Here is a 24792-nt window from a genome sequence, read left to right on the forward strand (position 1 = left end):
CCTCCCTCTCTCTCTACAGCCTCCCCACACCTCTTCCCTTTCTCTACATGTCCCCACTTCCTCCTACAGCGCGTCAGGAGGGCACGAAGAACCCAGGCAGCGTGTGTGATGTGATGTTCTATGGAGCTACCCCGCCAGGCCGAGGCTCCCTGCACCAACCCTCCACCACCCTGCTGTGGAACGTGGAAGGGGCCCTCAACTGTAGCTACCTCTTCGTGCCCGCTGCCTCTCAGTCCCTGTCCCTTACGGTAGGTTGTAGTAATAGTAGTAGTAGTAGAACGAAAAACTTGGCCTGTACTGTAGCTACATCTCTCTCTCTCTCTCACACACACACACACACACACACACACACACACACTCAGAGCCAGAGTTTAACAGGAGTCAGTGTTTATTGCCTTAATACAGATAAACCACGTGGAAAACCTGGGTAACATTGGACGGCATTCATATCCCCTCACATGCGAACAGTCATTCACGCATACCCCATTTTAAACAAAGGTAAGACTGTATTGCCGTATAATAGATAGATAGATAGATAGATAAACTTTGGTAAAAGGTATTGAAGGTATACTCGTGCATTACCGTTCCCGTTTTGCACTTGCCCTCACTTACACACAAAGTCATTCATGCGTGACTCGTACGTAACAAGGGAGAGAAATCATTACATTTATATAAATAGACATGGTAAATAGAATTGCTGATCTATATTACTCGTAGATTGCATGCTACATTCAGCAGCGTCTACCTGCCCTCACTTGTACATTCATTCACGCCTGGCTCGTACTTAACAGGGGGAAAAATTTATTACGCTCGTATAAATGAGTTGCTGAACAGAACCGCTGGTCTTTATGACTTGAACATACCACCCAGTAATCTTTATCTCCCCTCACCTACAGTTCACACAGAGTTACTCACGCATATCTCATTCATAACAGGCTGGAGAGTAAAAGGAGAGAGTTTATCGCTTGAATAGTATTGCTCCTATATTTATCCTCAACTACATTCAGCAGTATCAGTCTCCCCTGACGTACCTTAACTCATCCCTGCGTAGATCATGCGCTGGAGGAGCGAAAATTCACAAGCCTACCGTATAGAAAGCTGACGAGTAGCAATGCCCAGCTCAGTTCCTCGTAGACTATTTTAATTGATAATGAAACCACTTGGCACAGAGCAGGACAAGCGAATGTGAAGGCCCTGAGCACCTTTTATATCACAGACCTCCATATTTGATGATTAACTACATATTCAGGTGGGAGTAGTGTGCCAGCTCCGTGCGTAGTTACAACCATGAATAATTGTGTAGCTAATTTATTTGTTGACAGGTAGAAATGCCAGAAAAGAGACGCATAAAACTTCATGGGGTATACCACAGAAACGAATGATAAAGTACAAGCATTCCTTAGTTCGTAGGCCATTAAAAACTCTATAAACCCCAGACATAGTACTCCATATGTCCCCTTTGTAATCTGACCCTGAGCCTGTCTTCCCATGCACCTAATCATTCACGGTAGGGTCATGCATAACGGGGGCGAGAATTCAACAGGAAGGAGGGTTTATAACCGTAAATACAACTAAATCCTCTGAACTGTACTGGTAATCTATTCGACAGCATCCTCTTCCTCCCGTCCCATGCACGCAAAGTCATTCATGCGCGGCTCATGCATAACACAGTTCAGAGTTGGCAAACACACACACACACACACACACACACACACACACACACACACACACACACACACACACACACACACACACACACACACACACACACACACACACACACACACACACACACACACACACACACACACACACATACACACACACACACACACACACACACACACACACACACACACACACACACACACACACACACACACACACACACACACACACACACACACACACACACACACACACACACACACACACACACACACACACACACACACACACACACACACACACACACACACACACACACACACACACACACACACACACACACACACACACACACACACACACACACACACACACACACACACACACACACACACACACACACACACACACACACACACACACACACACACACACACACACACACACACACACACACACACACACACACACACACACACACACACACACACACACACACACACACACACACACACACACACACACACACACACACACACACACACACACACACACACACACACACACACACACACACACACACACACACACACACACACACACACACACACACACACACACACACACACACACACACACACACACACACACACACACACACACACACACACACACACACACACACACACACACACACAGACGAGTCTAAGCTGGCGGAAAGAGGCTGGCGATGTGTTGACTGAAGTGGCGGGTCTGCTGTTGACTCTGCTTCCACGTTCACCCCAACCCCACGATGGGAAGTGTGCCAGAAGAGAGAGAGAAAGAGAGAGAGAGAGAGATCGTTTTAGTCTGCATACTACTCTACTCCCTTTGACTTCACCGTAAATTACCATCTCCACATCTTGACTTCTGATACGTAACAGTAGATAACACAAGAAAATGATGCTAGTCACGAAGATGTGCCAGGGAGAGACTTCTTCGAAAGGGAGTTAATGAATATATATAACCACTGAAGGTCAAAAAAATAATCTGCCCAGAGTTGAGTGAAATCACTTTAATATAACAGTAATAAGCTCAGAGGTCTTGGTATTGAAGGGTTAACATTGGATGATTTGGGACAACGATACACCGTCCTACACCCAAAGACATAATTATTCCCCGTATAATTGTCAGATGAAACCTTATTAGCGTCATACACCCAAAGACACGTAGTTCCCTGTATATTTTTGTCACATAAAACTGTATTAGTAAAGAACGCAGCTGTTAGAACCAGACTTTTCTTGCTTTGTTCGTGCAGAGGTTCACACTTTTCTCCATTTTAATCCACTTTCCTTTTAACTTGGCCTGAACTGTCATCCTGCCGTCATGAATGCTGAATTGTAACAATATAGGAACACTAGAATATGTGCTGGTCAAGAAGAAGTGCTATGGAAAGGGTGTAGATATTGCGAAATTGTGACAAATAGTTGCAGAGTCAGTCGAGGGTGCTCAGTACAGTTCTTTCAATTCGGCGCCGGAGCTGCATTATGCATGTAGGTGACCTGGAGAGGAGGCGGGTCGATACTGCCCACTGCCTTCACCTCACTCTCTCCTACTCCTTCTGTCTGCTTTACTATTCTTTCTCCCTTCTGTCTGCTTCACTGTCTGCTAACCATTCCGTCTGCTCCGCTATCTCCAAACCCTTCTGGTACTGTCTGCTCTCTCTTCTGTCTGCTCTACTATCTGCTACTCCTTCTGTCTACCCAATTGTTATCCTGTATGTCTGCCGCACTCTCTCCTACCCCTTTTGTCTGTTCTACTGTCTTGTACCCCTTTTGTTTGCCCCACTATCTGCTATCCTCTCTGTCTGCTTCACCCCTCTCACCTCACTCTCTGCTGCCCCTTCTTCCTATTAGTTCTTTATGATAATCTCCTTACTTGTTAACTTTTACTCCCAAGACTTCATTTAAGCTACTGTACCTCCTTCACTTCGAAATATCTCTTATACGCTATTTCATGAATCGTTATATTTTGTCGTATATTTCACGTTATTATGCACAATACTTCGGTGGGCCTCAGGTTGAAGTTGCCTCTCTCCTGCAGTCCACCATCCTTGTGGTGGATATAGAGGAAGATGAGGGACGTTTGTATAACCGTGCAGTGGAGCCGCCCAGTTATATAGGTGCCACCACATGGAGGTGTCCCTATATAGAACCTGCCCCGACCATAGGGGTTTAATCAGAATAATTTTAAGAACACATTGCCAAGATTCTGTGAGGTTCACGAGTGTGTGCAGACGGTTCACTGACGCTGCTAATATTCCACTGCCAAGTTGGATGCTAAAGTTCATGAATTAACAGAGAGGAAAGTCCCTTATTAGGAAACTTTGCCTCACAGCATCAGTCCCGTCATATTACATCTTACCCTCGCCCGCTTCACATAGATCTTCACACTTCCATGTTGTTGTTGTTGAGTTACTTTGGTGTGTCTGGCCGAGCAAACCCACCGACCTCAGGCAAGCAACTGCCCCTGCAGGACCATCCCGTGCAATAAACTGGTGTTCGCTTGTGGCAGACAGCGCTTCGCCACAATGAGGTACGGGAAAGAGTGTGGAGGTTTGGTTCGTGGATGGACGCTGCATTTGCATCATCCCATCCAGTTAACGGGGTCATTGTAGGAGGCTCCACATCATCACGCTGTTTGGTTATATGGTTACCACCCGTCGTATTTCTAAGGCATTAATTAACCAGCACATGGCCGGGACAGCTCTGGTGCTCTGTTCCACTTAACATCAGGCGATTTTTTTTCTTCGTCACAGGTGAGAGAGGGCAGTCCCACCCCCACGGCGGCGCATTGCACGACCCAGTGTGGTGACGAGGGGTGTGTGTGTCGTCCCACCATGGTAGACCTCACGCACGTCGACCACCTCATCGTCCTGCACACCCAGACACACCACGTCATCGCATGCGTCTGTGGGGACATGAAGGTGAGCGTAAAGGTTGAAATAATATGACAAGACAACTCAGAGAACGTATACCTCCGCCAGGGTTTCAGAAGTCATGGTCAATTGTTTTTCTTTTTATGACCTTGACTTTGACCTTTGACCTTTTTCGTCCAAAATTTAATAGATTGTCCCTTTAATGGCCCTCAGTAACTGCTCCAAATTTCATACAATTCCGTTCAATAGTTTATTATGTCCTTGACCTTGATCTGACCCTTGACCTTTAATACCACTTCAGTCACTTGTTTCTGTGATGGTCTTCAGTCCTTATTCCAGTCTTGGTGTAGTTCCGTCCATTACTTTTTTCCCATCGATACTGACAAAAATGAAAGAAAAAAGAAGGAAATGTCTGCAACAAAGAAAACAGAAAAGTACCTTGTGACGAATATAGCAGAGCACGAAAGTAGAAGTGACGGAGAGATCAATCTGCGAAAGTTAAAGAGCGGAACAACTCATCTAAGTAGCAAAGAGTGCGAATCGCCAAAATGGGTACGACAGAGAAAGCAGATGCGGCAGAGGGAACAGCCATGAAAGTAGCTGTGGCAGTGAGAACGACCCGCCAAAGTAACTGCATCAAAGAAAGCTAAACGCCAAAGTAGCTGGGACAAAGAAAGCGATTCGGGAAAGTAACTGAGACAGAGAGCGAACCGCCAAAGTAGCAAAGGCAAAGAGAGCGCACCTCCAAAGTAGCAAAGCCGAAAAGAGCGAACAGCCAAAGTAGAAAAGGCAGAGAGAGCGACTCGCCGAAGTAGCAAAGGCAGAGAGAGCACACCACCAAATTAGCTACATCAAAGAAAGCAAAAATATCTGTAGCAAAGAGCGAACCGTCAAAGTAACTTCATCAAAGAAACCTAACCGCCTGAGTAGCAAAGAAAGCGAACCTTCTTTTTGCGTGTGTGGGCGTTGCAGTCAGCCTTATTTTCTTCTTTCTTTTTTTTTACCCCAGCCAATAATTTTCTTCTCAAACTCGCGAAGTTTTTGTGAAGTTGTGCCCAAAGAAGTAAAGAAGTTTCCTGTTTCTCTCCGGCCCTGTCACACGGCCCGCGCTTCTTTAATTTCGTCTCTGCCGTCTAGAGTTTCGTCTTGGTGAGAGTCTTTGCGTGTTTCCCATTATGAATCCTAATTTCTTTTGTCACTGGGGTACATTCTCTTTTCATATTAACCACTTCACTCTGACTATGCACTCTTACTTTTTCCTGCCGGCCTTCGTACTGTAATATTTGGCTCAAGGAAAGAGTGGCTGAGTTGGAGGGGTTAGCTGCAGCCCCCATTAACCCCTCCACTACGAGAGGTCTGGCCTGAGCTGTATGAAATCGTCTTTTGGTTAACGAGAATAAGATTAAAAAATGTTCTCTGGCTGAAGGATTGAAGAAACTCTGAAGTGGAGACAGATATTATTAATGTTATTATTATTATTATTATTATTATTATTATTATTACTATTTTATTATTATTATTTTCATTATTACTACTACTACTCCTACTACTACTACTACTACTACTACTCCTACTACTACTCCTGCTACTGCTACTACTATTACTACGACTACTACGACTACTATTACTACTACTACTACTATTGTATTTGGACGGTCGCACCCCCATCTCGTATGTATACAAGTTTTCTCTCCTCAAATTCTGTCTGAATGACAGGTTAATTAATGAATACTGACACGCCGACCCCTTCACTGCGAGGGCTTTCCCCTAAACTGAATAAAATAATACATGTTTTTTAGTCCACCTGTCTTTCGAGTCACCCATGTATTTTACCGATTATAGACACATGAAACAATCACCACACAAACATTATCCAACTCTCAACAACAATATTCCATCTCCACATATTCCATCACTAGCAATGAAGAAGCACCTACATACATCACTAGCAGAGCAATAATACACCTTGATTAGAACCCTGTATTACAAGCCTCTCTCCTGACATCCACCCATCGTAGGTGTCGTTAAGTAGCTTTGATCGAGTTTAGCTAGCTAGTCTCAAATCAGGACATCACCCAGCCCTCCTTAGCTACCAGTTTAGATTTGGGTTGGGTGGAATTGCAGATGGCATGTGCCGTGCATGTAGAATAGACCCACACAGCACAAATCAGATATTGGAGCCCTGTACAGCACTTGCCAGACTAAGATAGAGACACATCATTAATGGTGTAGGGAACCCATGGAACGACCCCGTAGGGACAGTTGCCTATTTGTGGTCGACGGGTCTGCTCGATCAGACGGCCCAGGGTTTAGCAACAAAAACAGTATTGCCCATTTGTGTCTTTAACCACCTATTTTCTGTCGACCTGTTCATTTACCAACCTGTCCATCCACTCTTTCATCCCAGGGCATAAGGCGTATCATGGTGGAGGCGGGTGGAGGTGTGGATGTAATATACCACGTAGCACACTTCACCTGGGCCACACCTGGATTCAACTTCACCTTGGATTACGCCTTCGCTCCGGCATCCATCTGTGGACCTCCCTACTACAAGGCTTTATCAGGTGGGACGAAATTATTAAAGAGTGTGTGTGTGTGTGTGTGTGTGTGTGTGTGTGTGTGTGTGTGTGTGTGTGTGTGTGTGTGTGTGTGTGTGTGTGTGCGTAACCGTCTAGTACCGTACCACGACGTTTCTTAGACTGTTTCATTGCTACAAAACACAATTCTTTTCAAAGTAATCAAAGAAACACCATTAACCTTGATACAATGCCCCCCTCCTCACCTCCGCCTGCGTAAAAGATTGATGAAGGGGCAGAGGCCTTTGTGGATTTAAGGCTGTTACTTAATGGATTTTGGACGTTAATGAATAATAACGAGGATATTTATAGCAGGGCAGCTATAGATGTTAGGTTACGAAAGAAAGAAATACGGTAAAATATATAATTGAGTATTTTTAGATAGTGTTAAAATACAGAAGACGAAGAACAGTGATAGATAAAATGTTAGAAACGATTAATAATAAGGATAAGATTCTTTATTTGGTATTGTGTATAGTATTAGAATTTGAAAGATGAATAATAATGATACGATCTGTAGTTGGATATTTTCAGATAATATCAGAAACGATGATGATGGTTTAGGTTTCTTGTTCACATAATGCCACTCAGGGGCTAGTGAGGCTGGTCTCCCGAAGTCAGGCCTGAGTAACGTGGCCCCGGGTCCTTACATTCATATTTATAAGAGAGACGGCTGGTTTGGATAATGGATGAATGGATACCAATAAGAAACAGACCAGGTAGAAATAAACCTCAGTGAATATAGCGACCTTGGATTTATAGACAGGTAGATATAAGAAAATTAATACTTGAAGGTGAAAAAACACTTAAAATAATCAGTTTCAAGGATATTATATTTTGGAAAGCTTGCAAACTGAATATTCACTCTCGTAAAAAAGTCCCTGTTGACTGACACACGTGAAAAATGGGAAAGTAGTGTTTAATGTATGTGATTGCCTACGGAAAATGCGCTTGGCAAACTTTTTAGGTAAACATTTCTGATTTGGGAGAGAGGGGAGTGTGTGTGTGTGTGTGTGTGTGTGTGTGTGTGTGTGTGTGTGTGTGTAAAAGGGGACACTTGTAAAAAAAACAGTATCTTCTTAGCCATTATATACTAAAGCCTTAAATTGAACGACACACTTCACATTCTTGTTATCTCCAGACGATTTTATTCAGCTTAGGAGAGACTTGGGAGCTGGAGGGGTTAGATACAGCCATATTAACCCTTTGACTATCAGAGGGTTGTTTTAGTGATGGATTAAATCGTCGGGTAGTACCAAGGATAATTTGTTTCATTAGACTGAAAAGGTTAAAGACGAGAAGATTAAGAGAATACTGCTACTACTACTACTACTGCTACTGTTACTACTACTACTACTATTACTGCTACTACTACTAATAGTTGTAGTAGTAACAGTAGTAGTAGACGTAGTAGTAGAAGTAGTGGTAGTAGCAGTAGTAGTAGTAGTAATAATAATAATAATAATAATAATAATTATTATTATTATTATTATTATAATAATAATAATAACAATAACAATAATTATAACATTTCCCCATTCCCTAGAAAATAAAAAGAACCATATCATATAAAAAAAAAACGCACAGTTGCCAAGAACAAGATATTTTTCTCCCCAGCAGCTAAGAAATTGCCGGGAAATCCATACCCTTCCCGGCGACTCAAAAAAAAATAATAATAAAAAATAGTTGCCAGGAAATCCATCTCTTGCCCCGACCCCAGCAAAATAAGAAAATAGAGGAAATGCCAGGAAATTTAAACGCTTCCTGACATGCTACTAAAAAGAAAGATAAAAAAGAAATTAGCTGTACTCTTGCCTTCAGTACGCCAAAAATTGCTGGAAACTTCATGCTCTTAATTATAACACAACATATGGATGAATGAGTATCTGTCTGTCCATCTGTCTGTCTATCTGTTTATCTATATATCTGTCTGTCTGTCTATGTGTATCTGTGTATATGTGTGTATGTATGTATAACCAGACGTCTAAAAAAACTGACAGGGGTGGCCAAAAACAAACTGCTCTCATGTCACCTCAGTTATTAGGCTGCCCTCACTCCAGCTCACCCAAATGAACAAATTAGTAAATAAAAACACATATAAATGGGTAAATGACCAACTAAATAAAAGCCAGAAAAATCATACTCTTTCTGTAGACACTAAAAACAAACTTGCCCCAACCCTCCCGCCCAGGTCTTGAAATTAACAGTGCTGTACTCTTTTCACTCTAACTTGGCCAAAACCTGCCATCTCTGCAACTTGAATGCTGAGTTGTAGCAATGAATTAACAATAGAATTTAATGCTAGTCACGAACAAGTGCTTTGGAAAGGATGCAGAGCCGTAGCAATGTATTTTTCTGTCACCAACCCACTTAAAACACTCTGCAAAAGGACGAAAATCTGGGCCAAGTTAAGGCGAAAGGACTGTAGCAGCTCTGTAGAATAGCCTCGGATTTTGTGTGTGCTATTTCTTTGTGATATTAGTAAGTGTTAAAGGCGGAGTCAAATTATAATTTTTGGGTCATCAACTCTGAATATTGTTCTGGACCCGATTCACTCTAATGCCGAAAGTGGCGAGTAATCGTGTGCCGCTGCAGATGATAATGATGATGGTGATGATGATGATGATGATGTGTTTTCTGTTCCCAGGTGAGGTAGGACCCAGGGAGTACACAACTCCTGCCACAACTCACCTGTATGTTACCTGCCACTGGGTGATCGCTAGTCCACCGGGAGCAGCCCTTGCCCTCACCCTCACACCACCCACACACGGTTAGTTGAGAGAGAGAGAGAGAGAGAGAGAGAGAGAGACTGACTTACCCCCTCTCACTCTCACACCACCCACACGCTGTTAGTATATAAAGATATAAAAAGGAGTATAGATAAAAGTAGACATAGAGATAAATTGATGGCTATAGGTATCGACCCTTGGCCTCACACAGCACCCGCACACGGTTAGTATATAAAGACAGGTATAGATATAGGCACTGTACCTACTGTATACACAGAGAGAGGTTTTTGGTGTTGCTTAACCCCGGCCTGTCTTAACGAGCAGACCCTTCGACCACAGATAAGCAACCGACCCCTTGGGGTTCGTCAAGATCTTTGGAATAACATGACACTGGACATATCTTGACAGACCACATGCAAGGCGTAAAGAGGCGATGCACCCCTTGACTAAATGCGCTTAGAGCTCTTGCAGGGAGAGCCTTTGGGTGACAAAAAGAATCACTTTGCCTTCTGTACAAGCAATCGATCAGATCAGTGATTCCCTGTGCTCCCCCAGCATGAGTTCCCATTCTGTCTCAAACCCGTCCCAAAACCTTGCAGATACTGAACAGCGCCCTACGTATCATCACTGGCTGCACAAGAGCTCTTCCTGTAACTCATTAACATTCTGAAGCTGAAGTCCTCATTGTTATGGATTTTCTAGATAAAAGAGAGAGACAGTCCTATTCAGCAACCTGTGCCAATACACAACACCCATGTCATTATGACAGAACCACACAATACAACTAGGTACATAAAATCATCCCACACAATCATTACCAGACCCTGTTCAGCAACCCCCAGCCTCCAGACACTCCTCCACTAACAATGAATGAACACCTACACACCCAGTTCACACGCAGGGCAACAGAACGCCTCCATCAGAACGTTATACTACGAGCCCCTCCCCCCTACCCTACATCCACTCATTGGAGGTATTATAAATAGAACTGATCGAGTTCACTTACCACTGGGATTAAGCTTAGATTAGGACACGACCAACCCTTCTAAGCTTAGATTAGGACACGACCCAACCCTCCTAAGCCACCAGTGTCTCTGTCCTATCTATCGATCCATCTACCTAACAGTCAGTCTATATATGTATCTGTACCATCACCTTTGTCTCCCACTGTTCCACCCTAACACCCACGTTCCCCTGCGTTCCCCCAGGGTCCTGCGCCACGTGGAACCTCAGTGTGGAGAGCGGGGGTCGCGAGAGGGGCGAGGTGGAGAGGGGGGGAGTCTGCGGGGGGCAGGACACTGTGTTACTGCAGGTACCAGCACATCACCTGGCCGCGGAACTGACGTACGTATTTTATATTGTTTTTATTTTTCCCTGTGTTTTTCCTGTGTATTTTCCTAGTTCCCTGTGTTTTCCTAGGTCTCGTGTGTTTTTCCTGTGTATATTCCTAGTTTCCCTGTGTTTTCATAGGTCTCCTGTGTTTTTCCTGTGTTTTTCCAAGTTCACGTGTGCTTTACCTTGTTTCTCCTGTTTTTCTTGTGTTACCTGTGTTCTTTCCCATGTTTCTCGTGGTTTTCTCATGTGTTTCCCTGAGCATGGAGAGCGAGGATGATGAGAGGAATGAGGCGGGGGGGGGGGGATTCTAGTGCATCTGTAGTGGCAGAATTGACGTACCGTGTGTGTGTGTGTGTGTATGTGAGAGAGAGAGAGAGAGAGAGAGAGAGAGAGAGAGAGAGAGAGAATATTCCGTTCTCTCTATCTGTAGGCGTTTTCTACTGTGTATTCAGTATTTTCCTTTGTCTCTTGCTGTCAGTCTCCATTCTAGCCATGGTATTATTTTGTCGCCTGTGTTTACATACATACAGAGAAAGAGAGAGAGAGAGAGAGAGAGAGAGAAAGAAAGAAAGAAAGACAGACAGACAGAGATCCCTTAAACCCCTATCCGTCTGACACATCCATTTCTGCGCTCCGTTATATCAACAAATCATCATCGTCTCTTGTCGGATTTATTTGATTGCCTCCTCTCTTGTTTGCATTGCCAGGCACCACCTCCCTGTCCCTCCTTCCCCTCTTTCCTCTCCGCGAGTTATTTGTTGTTCTCTCTTCCCCTCTTCCCCCTCTTCCTTTCGTCTTTTTTTTTTTTTTTTTTTTTTTTAATCTCCTCCAACGAAGTTAACGAAGGTTATGTATTCACCCTTTTCGGTTTGTCTGTTTATGTACAAGATATCTCTGAAAGTTATCGGATTTCAATGAAATATGGTGGATAGATGGGCAGTGAGTCAAGGAAGAGTTGTTTAGATTTTGAGGTGGATCCTGACCCGGATGCAGGAAATCATATATTTTATTGGCGCTGGCGGAGGTATGCGCCCTCTGAAACTCTGTAACAAGGCAGACTGTTACCGCAAAATTACCTGACTGTGTGAGACAATAAAAGTGTTCCTCTGGTAGGACACAGGAATTACGGCGGTAAATCATAAACTTTATACGGCGTTGGCTGAGGTATGCACTTAAGTACATCCTAGTGTCCTCTGTGGTTTGATCATATAAATTTAAGTATTGCATTTATCTTTTTTCTCTCTCTCTTCCCTTCGTTTTTTCTCTTTCCTCCTCCATTCTGTTTTTCTTTGCTCTTATACTGTATATACTTGTTCTTGTCCTCCAATTTTTTCTCTTTCTGGTTCTCTCCTTTTACTCCTCCGCCTTCCCCTTTTTTTCTTGCTATATATTTGTTCAAACACTCCAGTCTCATTCTCCTTTCGCCCCGTTTTCCTCTGTTTTCCTCTATTTTCTGAGTCATTTTTCCAGATTTATCCTAGTGTCTGTTTCCCCTTCCTTTCCCCATGCTTAGAGTTCTGTCCTGTTTTACTCTGCTCTCTGTCGTTTCTCTTGCTTATCTCCCTCCTCAGTATGATTGTGTTTGTGTGTGTTTGTGTGTGTGTGTGTGTGTGTGTGTGTGTGTGTGTGTGTGTGTGTGTGTGTGTGTTTTATTCCTGCTGCAGCCACACTAATTTACATATTATTTTCTGACCAAAGACCACCACTAATGTGAAGCGAAAAAATAGATGAAAGAATGAATGAATGTATCCTTAACTGTGTGAATGAGTCAGTACATGAGTGAATGAATGCGTGAATGAGTGAAAGAAACAGTGATTAGTGTAGAAACAGTGAATGGTGTTTGGTTGTTGAATGGCGTGTTGGAAGGTGTATGAGTAACGTGTAAAAGAAGGATTGATATTATGGTGGATTAGTATCTCATTAAACAGTCCTCCTCGATGGTGTCACTGATGGTGTGGTGAAGAGGCGATGTGTGGTGGTGCTGTGGTGGAGGAGAGGTGTGTGGTGGAGGATGGTTGCTGGTTGGTGTGTTGTGGTGGTGGAGAGGTGTGTGATGTGGAGTGTGGTTATATATTGTGTGGTGGTGAGATAGTGAAGGTGGTTGGTGGTGACTGAAGATGATGTGCGGTGGAGAATGGTTGAGGTGTGTGTGTGTGTGTGTGTGTGTGTGTGTGTGTGTGTGTATGTGTGTTTTGTGTGTGTGTGTGTGTGTGTGTGTGTGTGTGTATGTGTGTGTGTGTGTGTGTGTGTGTGTGTGTGTGTGTGTGTGTGTGTGATCAGAGTATGTGGTGGTTGGTGTTTGGGGTTGTATGTGTGATGGTGTGTGGTTGTTGGATCGCGTGTAGTTAGATTTATGAGTATCGTGTGAAGGAAGACACGATATTGTGGTAGATTAGTGGCCCAATAGTCGGTGTGTGTGTGTGTGTGTGTGTGTGTGTGTGTGTGTGTGTGTGTGTGTGTGTGTGATGGAGGTGACTTGTTGTTTTGGTGGGGGAAAGGTGTATGGTGAAATGTTATTGCATGGTGCGTGGAGATGAAGGATGATGATTGGTGGTGTGGTGGTGAGGCAGAGGTGGGACTGAATTTGGTGATGTGTAATCTAGTGATGATGTAGAATGTGGCTAGTGATCGAGTGGTGTGTCGTGTACAGTAGATGATGTGTAGTTAGATTTGTAAGTAGATAGCTAGATCAGGTGATTGACATATGCATAAACAATAGACAGGTAGATCGCATGCCATGAAACTCCAGGATGTGTAAATAGATGAATAGATAGGGTGATTGACAGATGGAGAAACAAACAGATAGATATAAACTAACCTTGCCACATGATCTAAATTCGTCTGCCTTCTCGGTCGCATGTAGAGGTTGCCATGGAAACTTAGATTAAATAATTCAGTTGATTAATAAATAACCCGGCAAAGTGAATAATTGAAACACTGAACGCTGATAAATGAACAGATTAATTGATAGACTGGCAAACTGACTTACTGAAAGATTGAATGCCTGGCCGTATGCAGGTAGATAAAGACAGATAGATTGATTTAGTTCGAAAAGTATCCTCTGAGCTGCATATAATAGTCAGAAAACAGCAAGAACAAAACAGAAACTACGTCACCAGATGCAAAAATTAAAGGAACCAAAATAGACCCTTTTCTCTGCTTCAGGGGACATCGAGTTTATGGATTTTGTAACTTCCAGACAAAAAAAAAAAAAAAAAAAAAAAAATGGAAAAGTTGGCGGGGCGTGTTTTGATATATTGTATTTAGGGAGGCAGCGCAGTATCCAGGGCTGAGAGAGAGAGAGAGAGGGGGGGGGGAGTTAGAACAGACATGGAAGACGCAAAAGAAGGAAGACAGAACAGAGAAAGAGGGAGGGAAAGCAAGAAGAGGGAAAGGGAAGATGATAAGAGACAGACAGACAGACAGACGGAGTTTTGTCTGGCACGTACCGTACTCTCAAGAAACTTGTTATTCCAAAACTTTACCCAACATTGGTCAGAAAGTTTTTTTTTTTCTCCTTTCTGTCTTGCAATCAACAAACGACTTTACCTTAGGGAAGTTTGGTAGCCATCCTGATTAGTTGTGAATTTCTGCCCATTATTTTAATCATTATTTCCATTTTATTAAATTATTTAGATTCTTTACCATTCAGTGCAAATTCCAACACTCTGGGGGAACGTTGTTGCCGAAGGATACTTTGATGCATACATGCGGGACGACGTCATTAAGTGGGAGCCCAGGGATAAGGGACTGGATTGGGAAGCTGCCAGAGATCGAGCAACATGGAGAGCTGCCATTAGGTGACCAAGGCCGACACATGCAAGCAAATTGGAGCCTCCAGAAACGAAACGAAACGAAATGATTGTCCTTAAAAACATAGTAAGGGAACATGACACTACATAAGGAAAATTGGGGGAATTTAATACAGTATTTTTATTTTTTACTATTGCTACTATTACTACTACTATTATTACAGCAGTTTTGTCATTGGATAGCATTGGAGGACTGAATCAATCCACCTTTTATTTATGGCTATATTTAACAGTGAAGTATTATATTTTTGGCTTTTTTTTATATTTCACTGACGAACATGTTGAAAGAGATGGATTTAGAGTAACAGAAGGGGAAGGTCGATTGCAATGCTTTTTTGAGAGAAATAATGGAGAAAGCTGAGTGATTATCTGTCCATCCACGTATCTGTCTGTCTATCTGTCTATCTACCTTTCTGTCTGTTTCTCCCTGTCTGTCTTTATATTTGTGTGTGTGTGTGTGTATCTTCAAAATCTGATGCTGTATGTACGAGAAACAAAGTTACTAGGTGCCGGTAGGTTAAAATATTCAGAGTATGTTATATTTTTGTCTCATGGTCACCGCTTCCCCAGGCTAGAAGTGCAGTGTGCTGTGATATGTTATATAATGGTATGCTATGCTGTTAATGAACACCCCTTTCCCTATAGGCTTGAGATGTGAGGTCCTGGTCCAGTGATATGTTATGCTGTGCTGTGCTGTGCTGTGCCTCACGATCACCCCTCTTCCCATACCTACAGGCTTGAGGTGCAGGGTGCAGTTTTATGCTATGCTGTGCTATGCTATGCTATGCCTCAGGATCACCTCTTTCCCCCTACAGGCTAGAGATGCGAGGGGCCCACCGGCACGACTGGTTAATCACATGGAACACCCACTGGCCACCTCGCCTACCCCCCACCACGTCGGTCTCACCCAAGCCCGAATTATCCAGGACCAGCGACCTACACCCCACAAGGTACAGTTTAGTTCAAAAGTCCTGTACTCTTCACTCTTACTTCACTCTGTGCACTTTTGTTACACTCTGTTCCGTTTTGTTACTCTGTGTTCACTTTTAATACACTTTGTTCACTCCTAATTCACTCTGTTCACTTTTTCTACACTCTCTTCACTTCAGCTGGGCGTAAAATTGCCATCTCTCCATCTCGAATCCTGACCTGTATGAATAGACCAACACTACATCATGGTGCTAGTCATGAAGAAGTGCTATGGCAAGTTGTAGAGCCGTAGCATCGTTACTCCATATAGAAAAGCGACCCACCTGTCATTACACCTACAGAAAGTGCGGGTGTTAAAAAAAAAAAAAAAAAAAAAACACCCCTACCCCACCGATATAAGGAAGTTTGTGGCCATATTAAGAAATTAATGGTTATGGAGTAGTTGTTCAGTTAAAGGATGCCTGGTGGTTTAGTGAATTTAGGCGCCCCGTAAAAAAAACGCGCTACTAGAAACGCACCTGATAGTATCTTGTGTTTTGTGGGGACGGGTAAATCTATTGGTGTTGGCATGGGTGTGGTAGTGAGAGTGGGAAATAGTACTTGTTGGATACACATTTGATAACGCTGAGATATCGCCCAGCAGAGTGGAAGAAGAGTGTTATATAGGGACCACCCTATATTGCTCACTTAATGCCTCTCAGGGTAGAGCTACTGATTACTGCCGCCGCAAACATATGGATTGAGTGGGCTATCCCGGGGCTTCTACCCTCGTGATGAAGCAGTGTACGATTGGGTGATGGATAATTGGATGAAATAAGAGAGAGAGAGAGAGAGCAAACGTGAGCGAATTAATATATATACAGTTATGAAGGTGTGGACGATTTGGGAAAAGAAATGACTTTCATCGATATCTAATGTGCCAGCCATGAATGTGTATGAGAGAGAGAGAGAGAGAGAGAGAGAGAGAGACTGGAAATAGCTATGATCATAAATACGTGAGCGAGTTGCAGCAAGAAATTCGGTCAAGAGGCAGAATATTACGGGTTTAATACTGGTTTTTATGACGTATTAATGTGGAAATTCAAGGCCTGAATGATGGATGGAAGTGTGGCATATTTTAGCTGGGTACATTGGTGATAGTTCTCTTGGTTTAGTGGTTTTGGTTTTTCTTAGTATTTATATAGTAGGTAGGTAGGTAGGTAGGTAGAGAGAGAGAGAGAGAAAACTTGCTGAAAAAGGGGAAAGAGAACAAGTTTTTATGATCATGTTTATCGCTTATACAGTTTATTGAGTTATATATCATAGGCTTATCACACACACACACACACACACACACACACACACACACACACACACACACACACACACACACACACACACACACACACTGCAGTATTCACACCACCACCTTCTCGTACCTCCTCCTCTTCCTCCTCCCCCTCCTCCTCCTACATACATATTTCATCGTGGCGTTCCCGCTTCATTATTCATTCATCCCCCACTCTGTATTCATTCACCTCCTACATACACATTCACGGCCATTTATGAGGTTAATTAAATGATGCTGGGATAATGAGAGATGTATGTGGCCCATTTACGTCAAGTTCTGGCACTGGAGAGGGACGCCTTCGTGTGGTGCACTGATATAACCTGGCCAGTCAACTACCTAATTAACAAACGCCCTTCAACTACGTCCCTGTTCCCCTGAAATGAGGATGGTGGACCTTGGAGTTTTCTAGCTACCGTGTTGAATATCTCCCAAAAGGACGATCACGAACGCCATATGGACAGTACGTGAGGTCCGTAGGGGAGGATGCAAACCCCAACCACGATCCAATTAGATGGAGAAGTGAAAAATTGAGTGGCATAAAGAAAGACGAAATTATTTACCCGTCATCACAGGAACTACCCCTGGGGTTTTGGGGGGAGGAGGACCAAACCCTAACCTCTAATCCTAGCTCGTTAAAAAAAAAAATACCCACAGTTTCAAGATCAAGAATTGGAGTTTTATTTGGGTTTATTTTCAGGCTTAACGACACCCTGGGGTTCGTAGATCGCTAGGGTGTAAGGTGATGAAAATTGATTGTCAGAAGAGCATAACTGATGAGCTGCTAATGATGGAATACAATGAGGTAGTTTTAATAAGAGTGAGGAAAGCTGATTGAGTGACTGTCGACGGAGGGAAAATCCATGAGAGAGTCAAATGCTCCTGGCCTTTGGTTCCTTCTTTCTTGCATTAAAAAAAGAAAAAAATTACATATATACCCCTCAACCTCTTCACTACTATTACCCATTTTTTGCATTACATTTTCTCTCTCCAGACGATTTTTGTTACTGTGGAGAGACCATCTTTTTCTTCCCAAGTTGAAAGAAATCGTCTAAAGGTAAAAAAAAAATAAAAATAGGTCATTGGATGGAACTGGGCAAATTTCGTGTATATGGCTGTATTCTCGTTTAGGTGGAAGATTTCGTGACACCTCTTCTCAGCGATTTATTTTGCATATTACACCTTAGATCTCTCTCTCTCTCTCTCTCTCTCTCTCTCTCTCTCTGTCCCAATAAAATCGTCTGGCGTCTATACTGTTCCAGACTAACGAAATCTGACCCACTCATAAAAACAAATAGCTGCCTAGGTAACTTTTACATTATGGTGAATTCTCTCCCACTCATAAAAACTGATATATTTGCCTAGGCCACTCTTCCATAATAAATAATTCCAATCCACCCATAGAAATTAATATACCAGTAGTTGTCTTAATTTTCCATACTAAAAATTTTTACCCACCTAAACAACCTGATATACGGGAATTTCCTGAGGTCACTTTTCCATGTTCTTCCCAAAATATGACGAAGACTTAGCGGAGAACTCGAACCAACCGAAAAACGCCTCAGTATATGGATTGGGTTTTCATTGTATTTCACCAGTTGTCAATTTTCTTTAGGCGAAACTGAGAGAATATATTTTTTTCCCTCTCAGACTGTCCATTAACTTATTCCTGGGGGTCCATTCTGAAGTAATATTATACCCAGACGTGTACAGCTCGCACCACTAACATATTCCTTCCGGCTCTCCACCCTCCTCTAAAATTCATGGGCGGCAACGAGAAGACATGCGTGTAGCTGCTTTATGTTTTGTGGGGGTCGTATCCTGGTGGGCTGGAGAGGGACGCCTTCTTGTGGTGGCACCGATGGAGCCGGGTGGTGGAGCTGCCCGGTTACACAAGCGTCCCTCAGCTCCATATACTTCCCCTGAATAGGATGGTGGGACGTAAATATTAGTGTTTGGAGCTTCGTGTAGTGGTGGGCGAGAGCGGGACGCCTTCGTGTGGTGACGCTGATATAGCCGGGTGATGGAGTTGCCCGGTTATACAAATGTCCCTCAACTCCCAATACATCTCCTGAAAGGAGGATGGTGGGACGTTAATACTGATGTTTTACGGAGTCGTACCCTGATTAGCTAAGCAACCTCACTCGCACCTGTAAATTTGTCAGCACGTTTATGTGGCACGATCTTTATTTATTACGCCACATCGAGTGAATGGACGGTGAGTGACCCTACCTGCAACCATGAAATAAAATAAGAGTTGTTAAATCAAACTATTATCCCTCGTTCGTCTGCTCATTATAATAGAACGAGGCAGTTAAACCCAAAATGGGCTTTAGTGAGCTCGTAATGGCCGTATAAACCTCACAAAGCCACATTTCACGATCAGTCATCTCTTTTATGTCACTGTCATTTTGAGTAAATCTCAGGGGCTGATGTTTTTCTCCCTTGTGCCGGGTTTGTTTCGTCTGATGTGCAGTTGTAGTAGTAGTAATAGTTGTTTAAGAGGTAGAGATAGAACCGAGTAACAAACGCTTCACTGTTAACTCATCTGGCAGTCGTGTGTGGCGGTGAAGGCCTGGTGTGCTGATGTGGGCGTGGGTATGGTAGCGGGAGTAGGAAAATAAATGGTGAAGCAAGTAAATAAACGGTGTACGATAGACACTATTAATGTTGACGAGAAATCATTCGAGGGAGCAGAAGACGAGCATTGTACTGTATATGGGCAATCCTGTTTATCTATATTAACAAAGTATAAAATGAATATCACAATTTGCATTTGTATTATCTGTGGATTTATGTAGGTCAGTTAAAGATCCATTTAAAATGGGTGTGGATGATGATGAAGATAATGATGATGATGATGATGATGGTGATGGTGATGATGATTGTGATGATGATGATGAAGATGATGGTAAATAGTGTCAGTCTTTTACTAATTTTCCTTTCCTCTTCTCTTGCAGGAAAATCTACTTGGTTCAGTCAGGGAAAGGGAGTGTAGTGAGGGTAGACTGGAAGGCATTACTACCACCGCTACTACTATCACTACTACTGCTACCACCTTCGTTACCACCACACCTGAAGCGGCTACCATCCCTACTACTGCTGCCACTACCATCGCTACCATGTTTAAGGCGATTGCGAGGATTACTACCATCACTACCACAACCAAGTCAGTCACCATCACCACTACGACTGCTACTACTACTAACACTAATACTAACATCACTACCATACCTAAAGCAGTTACCACCACTACTACTAACATTACTACTACTAACACTACCAGCCTTTGCACTGTTAAAGCATATACAACCACTAATACTACTACTACTGTCACTAACACTACTAATATTACCATCCCTACCACCGTTACTACCACTGCTACTCCTATCGCTACTGCCAATACTACTACTGTCCCTACCACATTTACAACAACTGCCATCCCTACGAATATTACTACTGTCACTACCACTAATACCTTCCGTATCGCTACCACTACTACCATCCCTACCACACTTAGCACCACTAGCACTACCACAGTTACCACTACCACCACCACCACCATCCCTACCAGCACCACAGTTACTACCACCATTCCTTCTTCTTCTACAACCATTCCTACCACAGTTACTACCACACCCTCTTCACTGACAATGGGCCATTTTGTAGTCTACTGAAGCATTTTCTAGTTTGTATAATTATTTTTTCTATTGCCTCTCCATACTCTTTTATAATTAGGACTTTTTTTTTTTTTACCCTATGTCGCCCAATTCACTCTTAGGAAAAGACTTTTATTAATTTGTTTTAATTTTGGCATTGTTTTTAGGTCATTTTTTTTCTTACCTCACCCTCCTGATCCCCGGCCCACCTTGTAATTATTTTTTTTTAATCTCCCCTTTCCTCATTCCAGCCCATTCCTGCCCCATTTCCAGCCCATTCCTACTCCATATCCAACCCATTTCTTGTCCATTTCCAACCCATTTCCAACCCAATTCCTAGCAGATACCCAACCCATTCCTAGTCCATTCCTAGCCCGTTCCCAGACACTCCTTTGCTCAATTGTGTACCTGGGTTTCACCAAGGTAACGACACTTCCGTCCCTGAGTGAGGTGTGCTACTGCAGGGGTTGTACTGTGCCCCCACCCACCCACACACCCCTACACCCACACCCTCACATCCCTACACACCTTCACATACCCCCACCCACAAGCACACCTACACTCCCACACACATTCCCTCAGATTTACCTACACAGCCCCGCACACTGTCCTTGATCGAGTTGTTCTACACCTCCGCATTGCTATACACACTACAGATCCTTGCACACACCTTCAGTCTCTGCACACCGCATACACACCCCTAACCACATCCTTATAGTCGGGGGTGGTACTGAGCCCTCCACCCCCACACATGCCTACATCCCATACCAGTACACCCACATCTTTACCTACACTCCCGTCCCACACACACACACACACACACACACACAATACACCTTTCTACCCCCTACCCACACCCCCACCAACACAGGGTACACTTAAACACACCCTCACTCGCCGAAGCACAGGCAAGAGGGCAGAGAAACACCGGTTCGATTCTGGTGCTTGCTTTGTAGAGTGTTTGAAGGACGGTAGAGTATTTCCTTGATGGTTAACTTTGAAAATTGATTGACGGGTAGATGTGTATAGTTGATTTAACGTATAGTTGACTGATTGTTGAAAGTATTGACTGGTGAAAATATTCTACTCTGGAAATATTGAGTGGGAGAATTAGCCTGGAAAAATTGACTGATTGATGAACATCCTTTACGCTGGAAAAAAAAAAAATGATGGAAGGACTGGAAATTGCTCGATTGATGAACATAAAAAATTATGATTGACGAAAATGTCCTGTATTGATGAACAGACGCTGAACATTGACTGATGAAAATGATCTGTGCTAAAGAAAGAAACTCAAGCATTGATAGACTGATGAAAGTGATCAAATATTTTAAGAAGACCACTCGAAAAAAAATAATAATAATAATAATAATGTTCAGGATGGAATAACCGTGGAGACGACTGCTGTTCTGCGCAGAGTTATGAAGAAGAACATTTTGGAGAGCCGGAACGTGAACAGGGAAGTGTACCTGCGCAGAACTTTTAGCAGGAATGTTTATTTGAGCCCTTACCATAATCAGGAATGTTGTTCTGCGCAGGGTTTATGAACAAAAGAACACAATTACGCAAGAAATGTGAACGGGAAAGCGTGTCTGCGCAGAATAGTGTCGAGGTGAACTGATCTGCGCAGAACTGTGAACGGGAAAAATACCTGAGCCTTAAATTTAAACAGGAAAGTCGTTCTGCGCAGAAATTTGATCAAGAAAATGAATGTGATAGAGTTACAGTGAGGATCTTGTGAAAAAAGGCAACGGCTATGCGAAAAATCATGACAAATATATAATGTTAATTTAGTGCCATGACAAAAACGTACATTGATCTGGGCAGGATTTTGAAGGAGGAAAGTGATCAACGAAGAGATATGGACAGAGTTAAGATGCGCAGAATGGGAACGGTTCTGCGCAAGACTGAGCAGGGAAAGATTAAGGTCTTCTGCAGTGAGATGTTTTTTTTTTGTTATTATTATTATTATTATTATTATTATTATTATTATTATTATTATTATTATTTAGGCAGCCCGCTCGTCTTTAAGGGTTTATTGAAGGCTTTGTCTAACTCTCTCAGATCGAAATATCTTTCGTAGGTTGGGTGATATCGTGTCATTAATTAACCTGGATAAATGAGAGAGAGAGAGAGAGAGAGAGAGAGAGAGAGACCTTCTGCTTGCGGAAGGAGAAACACGGTAAGGAACTGGATGGTTGTGTGTTCTTTGTCAAACTTTGTTCTAGAAAAGTTATCCCACGCCCCAACTGCATTGAAACACACACACACACACACACACACACACACACGGCGAGAAACTTGTTGCTTGAGAGAGAGAGAGAGAGAGAGAGAGTGTTGAGGTATGTTGGAAGTGGCAGCATTTAGGTAACAAGTCAACTGTATGAAAAACTTTGAATACAGTGATGATGATATGATGATGATGATGATGATGATGATGATACGTGCCAAATGGAACGACGAAGGGCAGATTTCCAAAACTATTTCTTCACTATATTTCCAACACTGTTTCCAACTTTTGTCGCACTTTATTTCCAACGTATTATTTCCAGCACTTTATTTCCAACGTCTTTCCAGGACTTTATTTCCAGCACTTTCTTTCCAGCGCTTTATTTCCACCGTTTTATTTCAGTGCCTTTATTTTCAGTGCTCTTTTTCCAAGCCTTTTTTCCGACTGTATTTCCAGCATATTATATCCAACACATTTACCACGCTTGACATACGGCGCTTCATTTCCAACGCAGTATTCCAGGCAATTTATTTCCAGCGCTTTATTTCCAGCAATTTATTTCCAGCGCTTTATTTCCAGCAATTTATTTCCAACGCTTTATTTCCAGCAATTTATTTCCAACGCTTTATTTCCAGCAATTTATTTCCAACGCTTTATTTCCAGCAATTTATTTCCAGCAATTTATTTCCAACGCTTTATTTCCAGCAATTTATTTCCAACGCTTTATTTCCAGCAATTTATTTCCAGCGCTTTATTTCCAGCAATTTATTTCCAACGCTTTATTTCCAGCAATTTATTTCCATTTTCTTTCCAACAATTTATTTCCAACGCTGTAAGTCTAGAGATTTATTTCTTGATATTTCCAGCAATTTCTTTTCAACGCCTTATTTCCAGCGCTGTATTTCCAACGCTGTATTTGAACAGTTTAATTCCAAAGATTTTATTTCCAAGTCCTGTGTCACAAGGCAAAGCAAGTGTCAATTATGGCAGAGAGTGTCGCGGGAAGTGTCGTAGGAAGTGTCAAGTGTTTCAGAGAGTGTCGGAACTATCGCAAAAAATTGTCGCAGGAAAGTGTCAGTTGTCGCAAAAATTGTCGCGAAAAGTGCTCAGTATTGCAGAAAGTGTCGCAGAAAGTTCATGTTTTGCAGAAGGTGTCATGTGTCGCAATGCACGTGGCAGGAAAGTGTAAGTGTCGTGGAAAGTGTCGGAGAAAAGTGTAGTGTGTGTCTCAGGGCCCGGGGTTCGAACTTTGACCCTTATCGTAAGTGGCTGTTGAGATTTCGTAGCTCCTCTTCGTTAGCGATTTCGTCTGGGCCTTGCACTTCAATAAATCCCTTTATATTATTACATCAGTTCATGTCGTGTACTAAAAAAAACATCGAAAATAGATTAAAGGTGAATATCGAGATGTAATACGCAAAATAAATCGCTTAGGAAGAGGTGCTAGGGAGCCACTTAACACCACTTAGAATACGGCACTTAAATCTCCGCTCACCCCCCCCCCTTTGTGTATATAGTCGCCCACATAGAGAGAATTATATATATGGTTGTTTGTACGGAGATGCATATTATATATATTATACAGTATATATTAATAAAGCCTATATGT

At 42.7% G+C, this 24792-nt stretch overlaps 1 protein-coding gene across 1 annotated transcript in view; it reads left to right on the plus strand.

The window, feature by feature from the left end:
- LOC145417744 (uncharacterized) overlaps window positions 1-24792 on the plus strand; it is a 161203-nt gene that overhangs the window by 130619 nt on the left and 5792 nt on the right. The window contains exons 11-17 of the mRNA XM_080286352.1: window positions 70-248; window positions 4466-4633; window positions 6993-7149; window positions 9809-9931; window positions 11099-11234; window positions 15853-15987; window positions 20255-20777. Of these exons, the coding sequence (XP_080142478.1) occupies window positions 70-248; window positions 4466-4633; window positions 6993-7149; window positions 9809-9931; window positions 11099-11234; window positions 15853-15987; window positions 20255-20777 (1421 nt within the window). The remainder of the gene's footprint in view (window positions 1-69; window positions 249-4465; window positions 4634-6992; window positions 7150-9808; window positions 9932-11098; window positions 11235-15852; window positions 15988-20254; window positions 20778-24792) is intronic.

Source organism: Coenobita brevimanus, chromosome 111 (genome assembly GCF_032717465.1).
Source record: "Coenobita brevimanus isolate Jiangsu-jjx chromosome 111, ASM3271746v2, whole genome shotgun sequence".
Classification (NCBI taxonomy): Eukaryota; Metazoa; Arthropoda; class Malacostraca; order Decapoda; family Coenobitidae; genus Coenobita; species Coenobita brevimanus.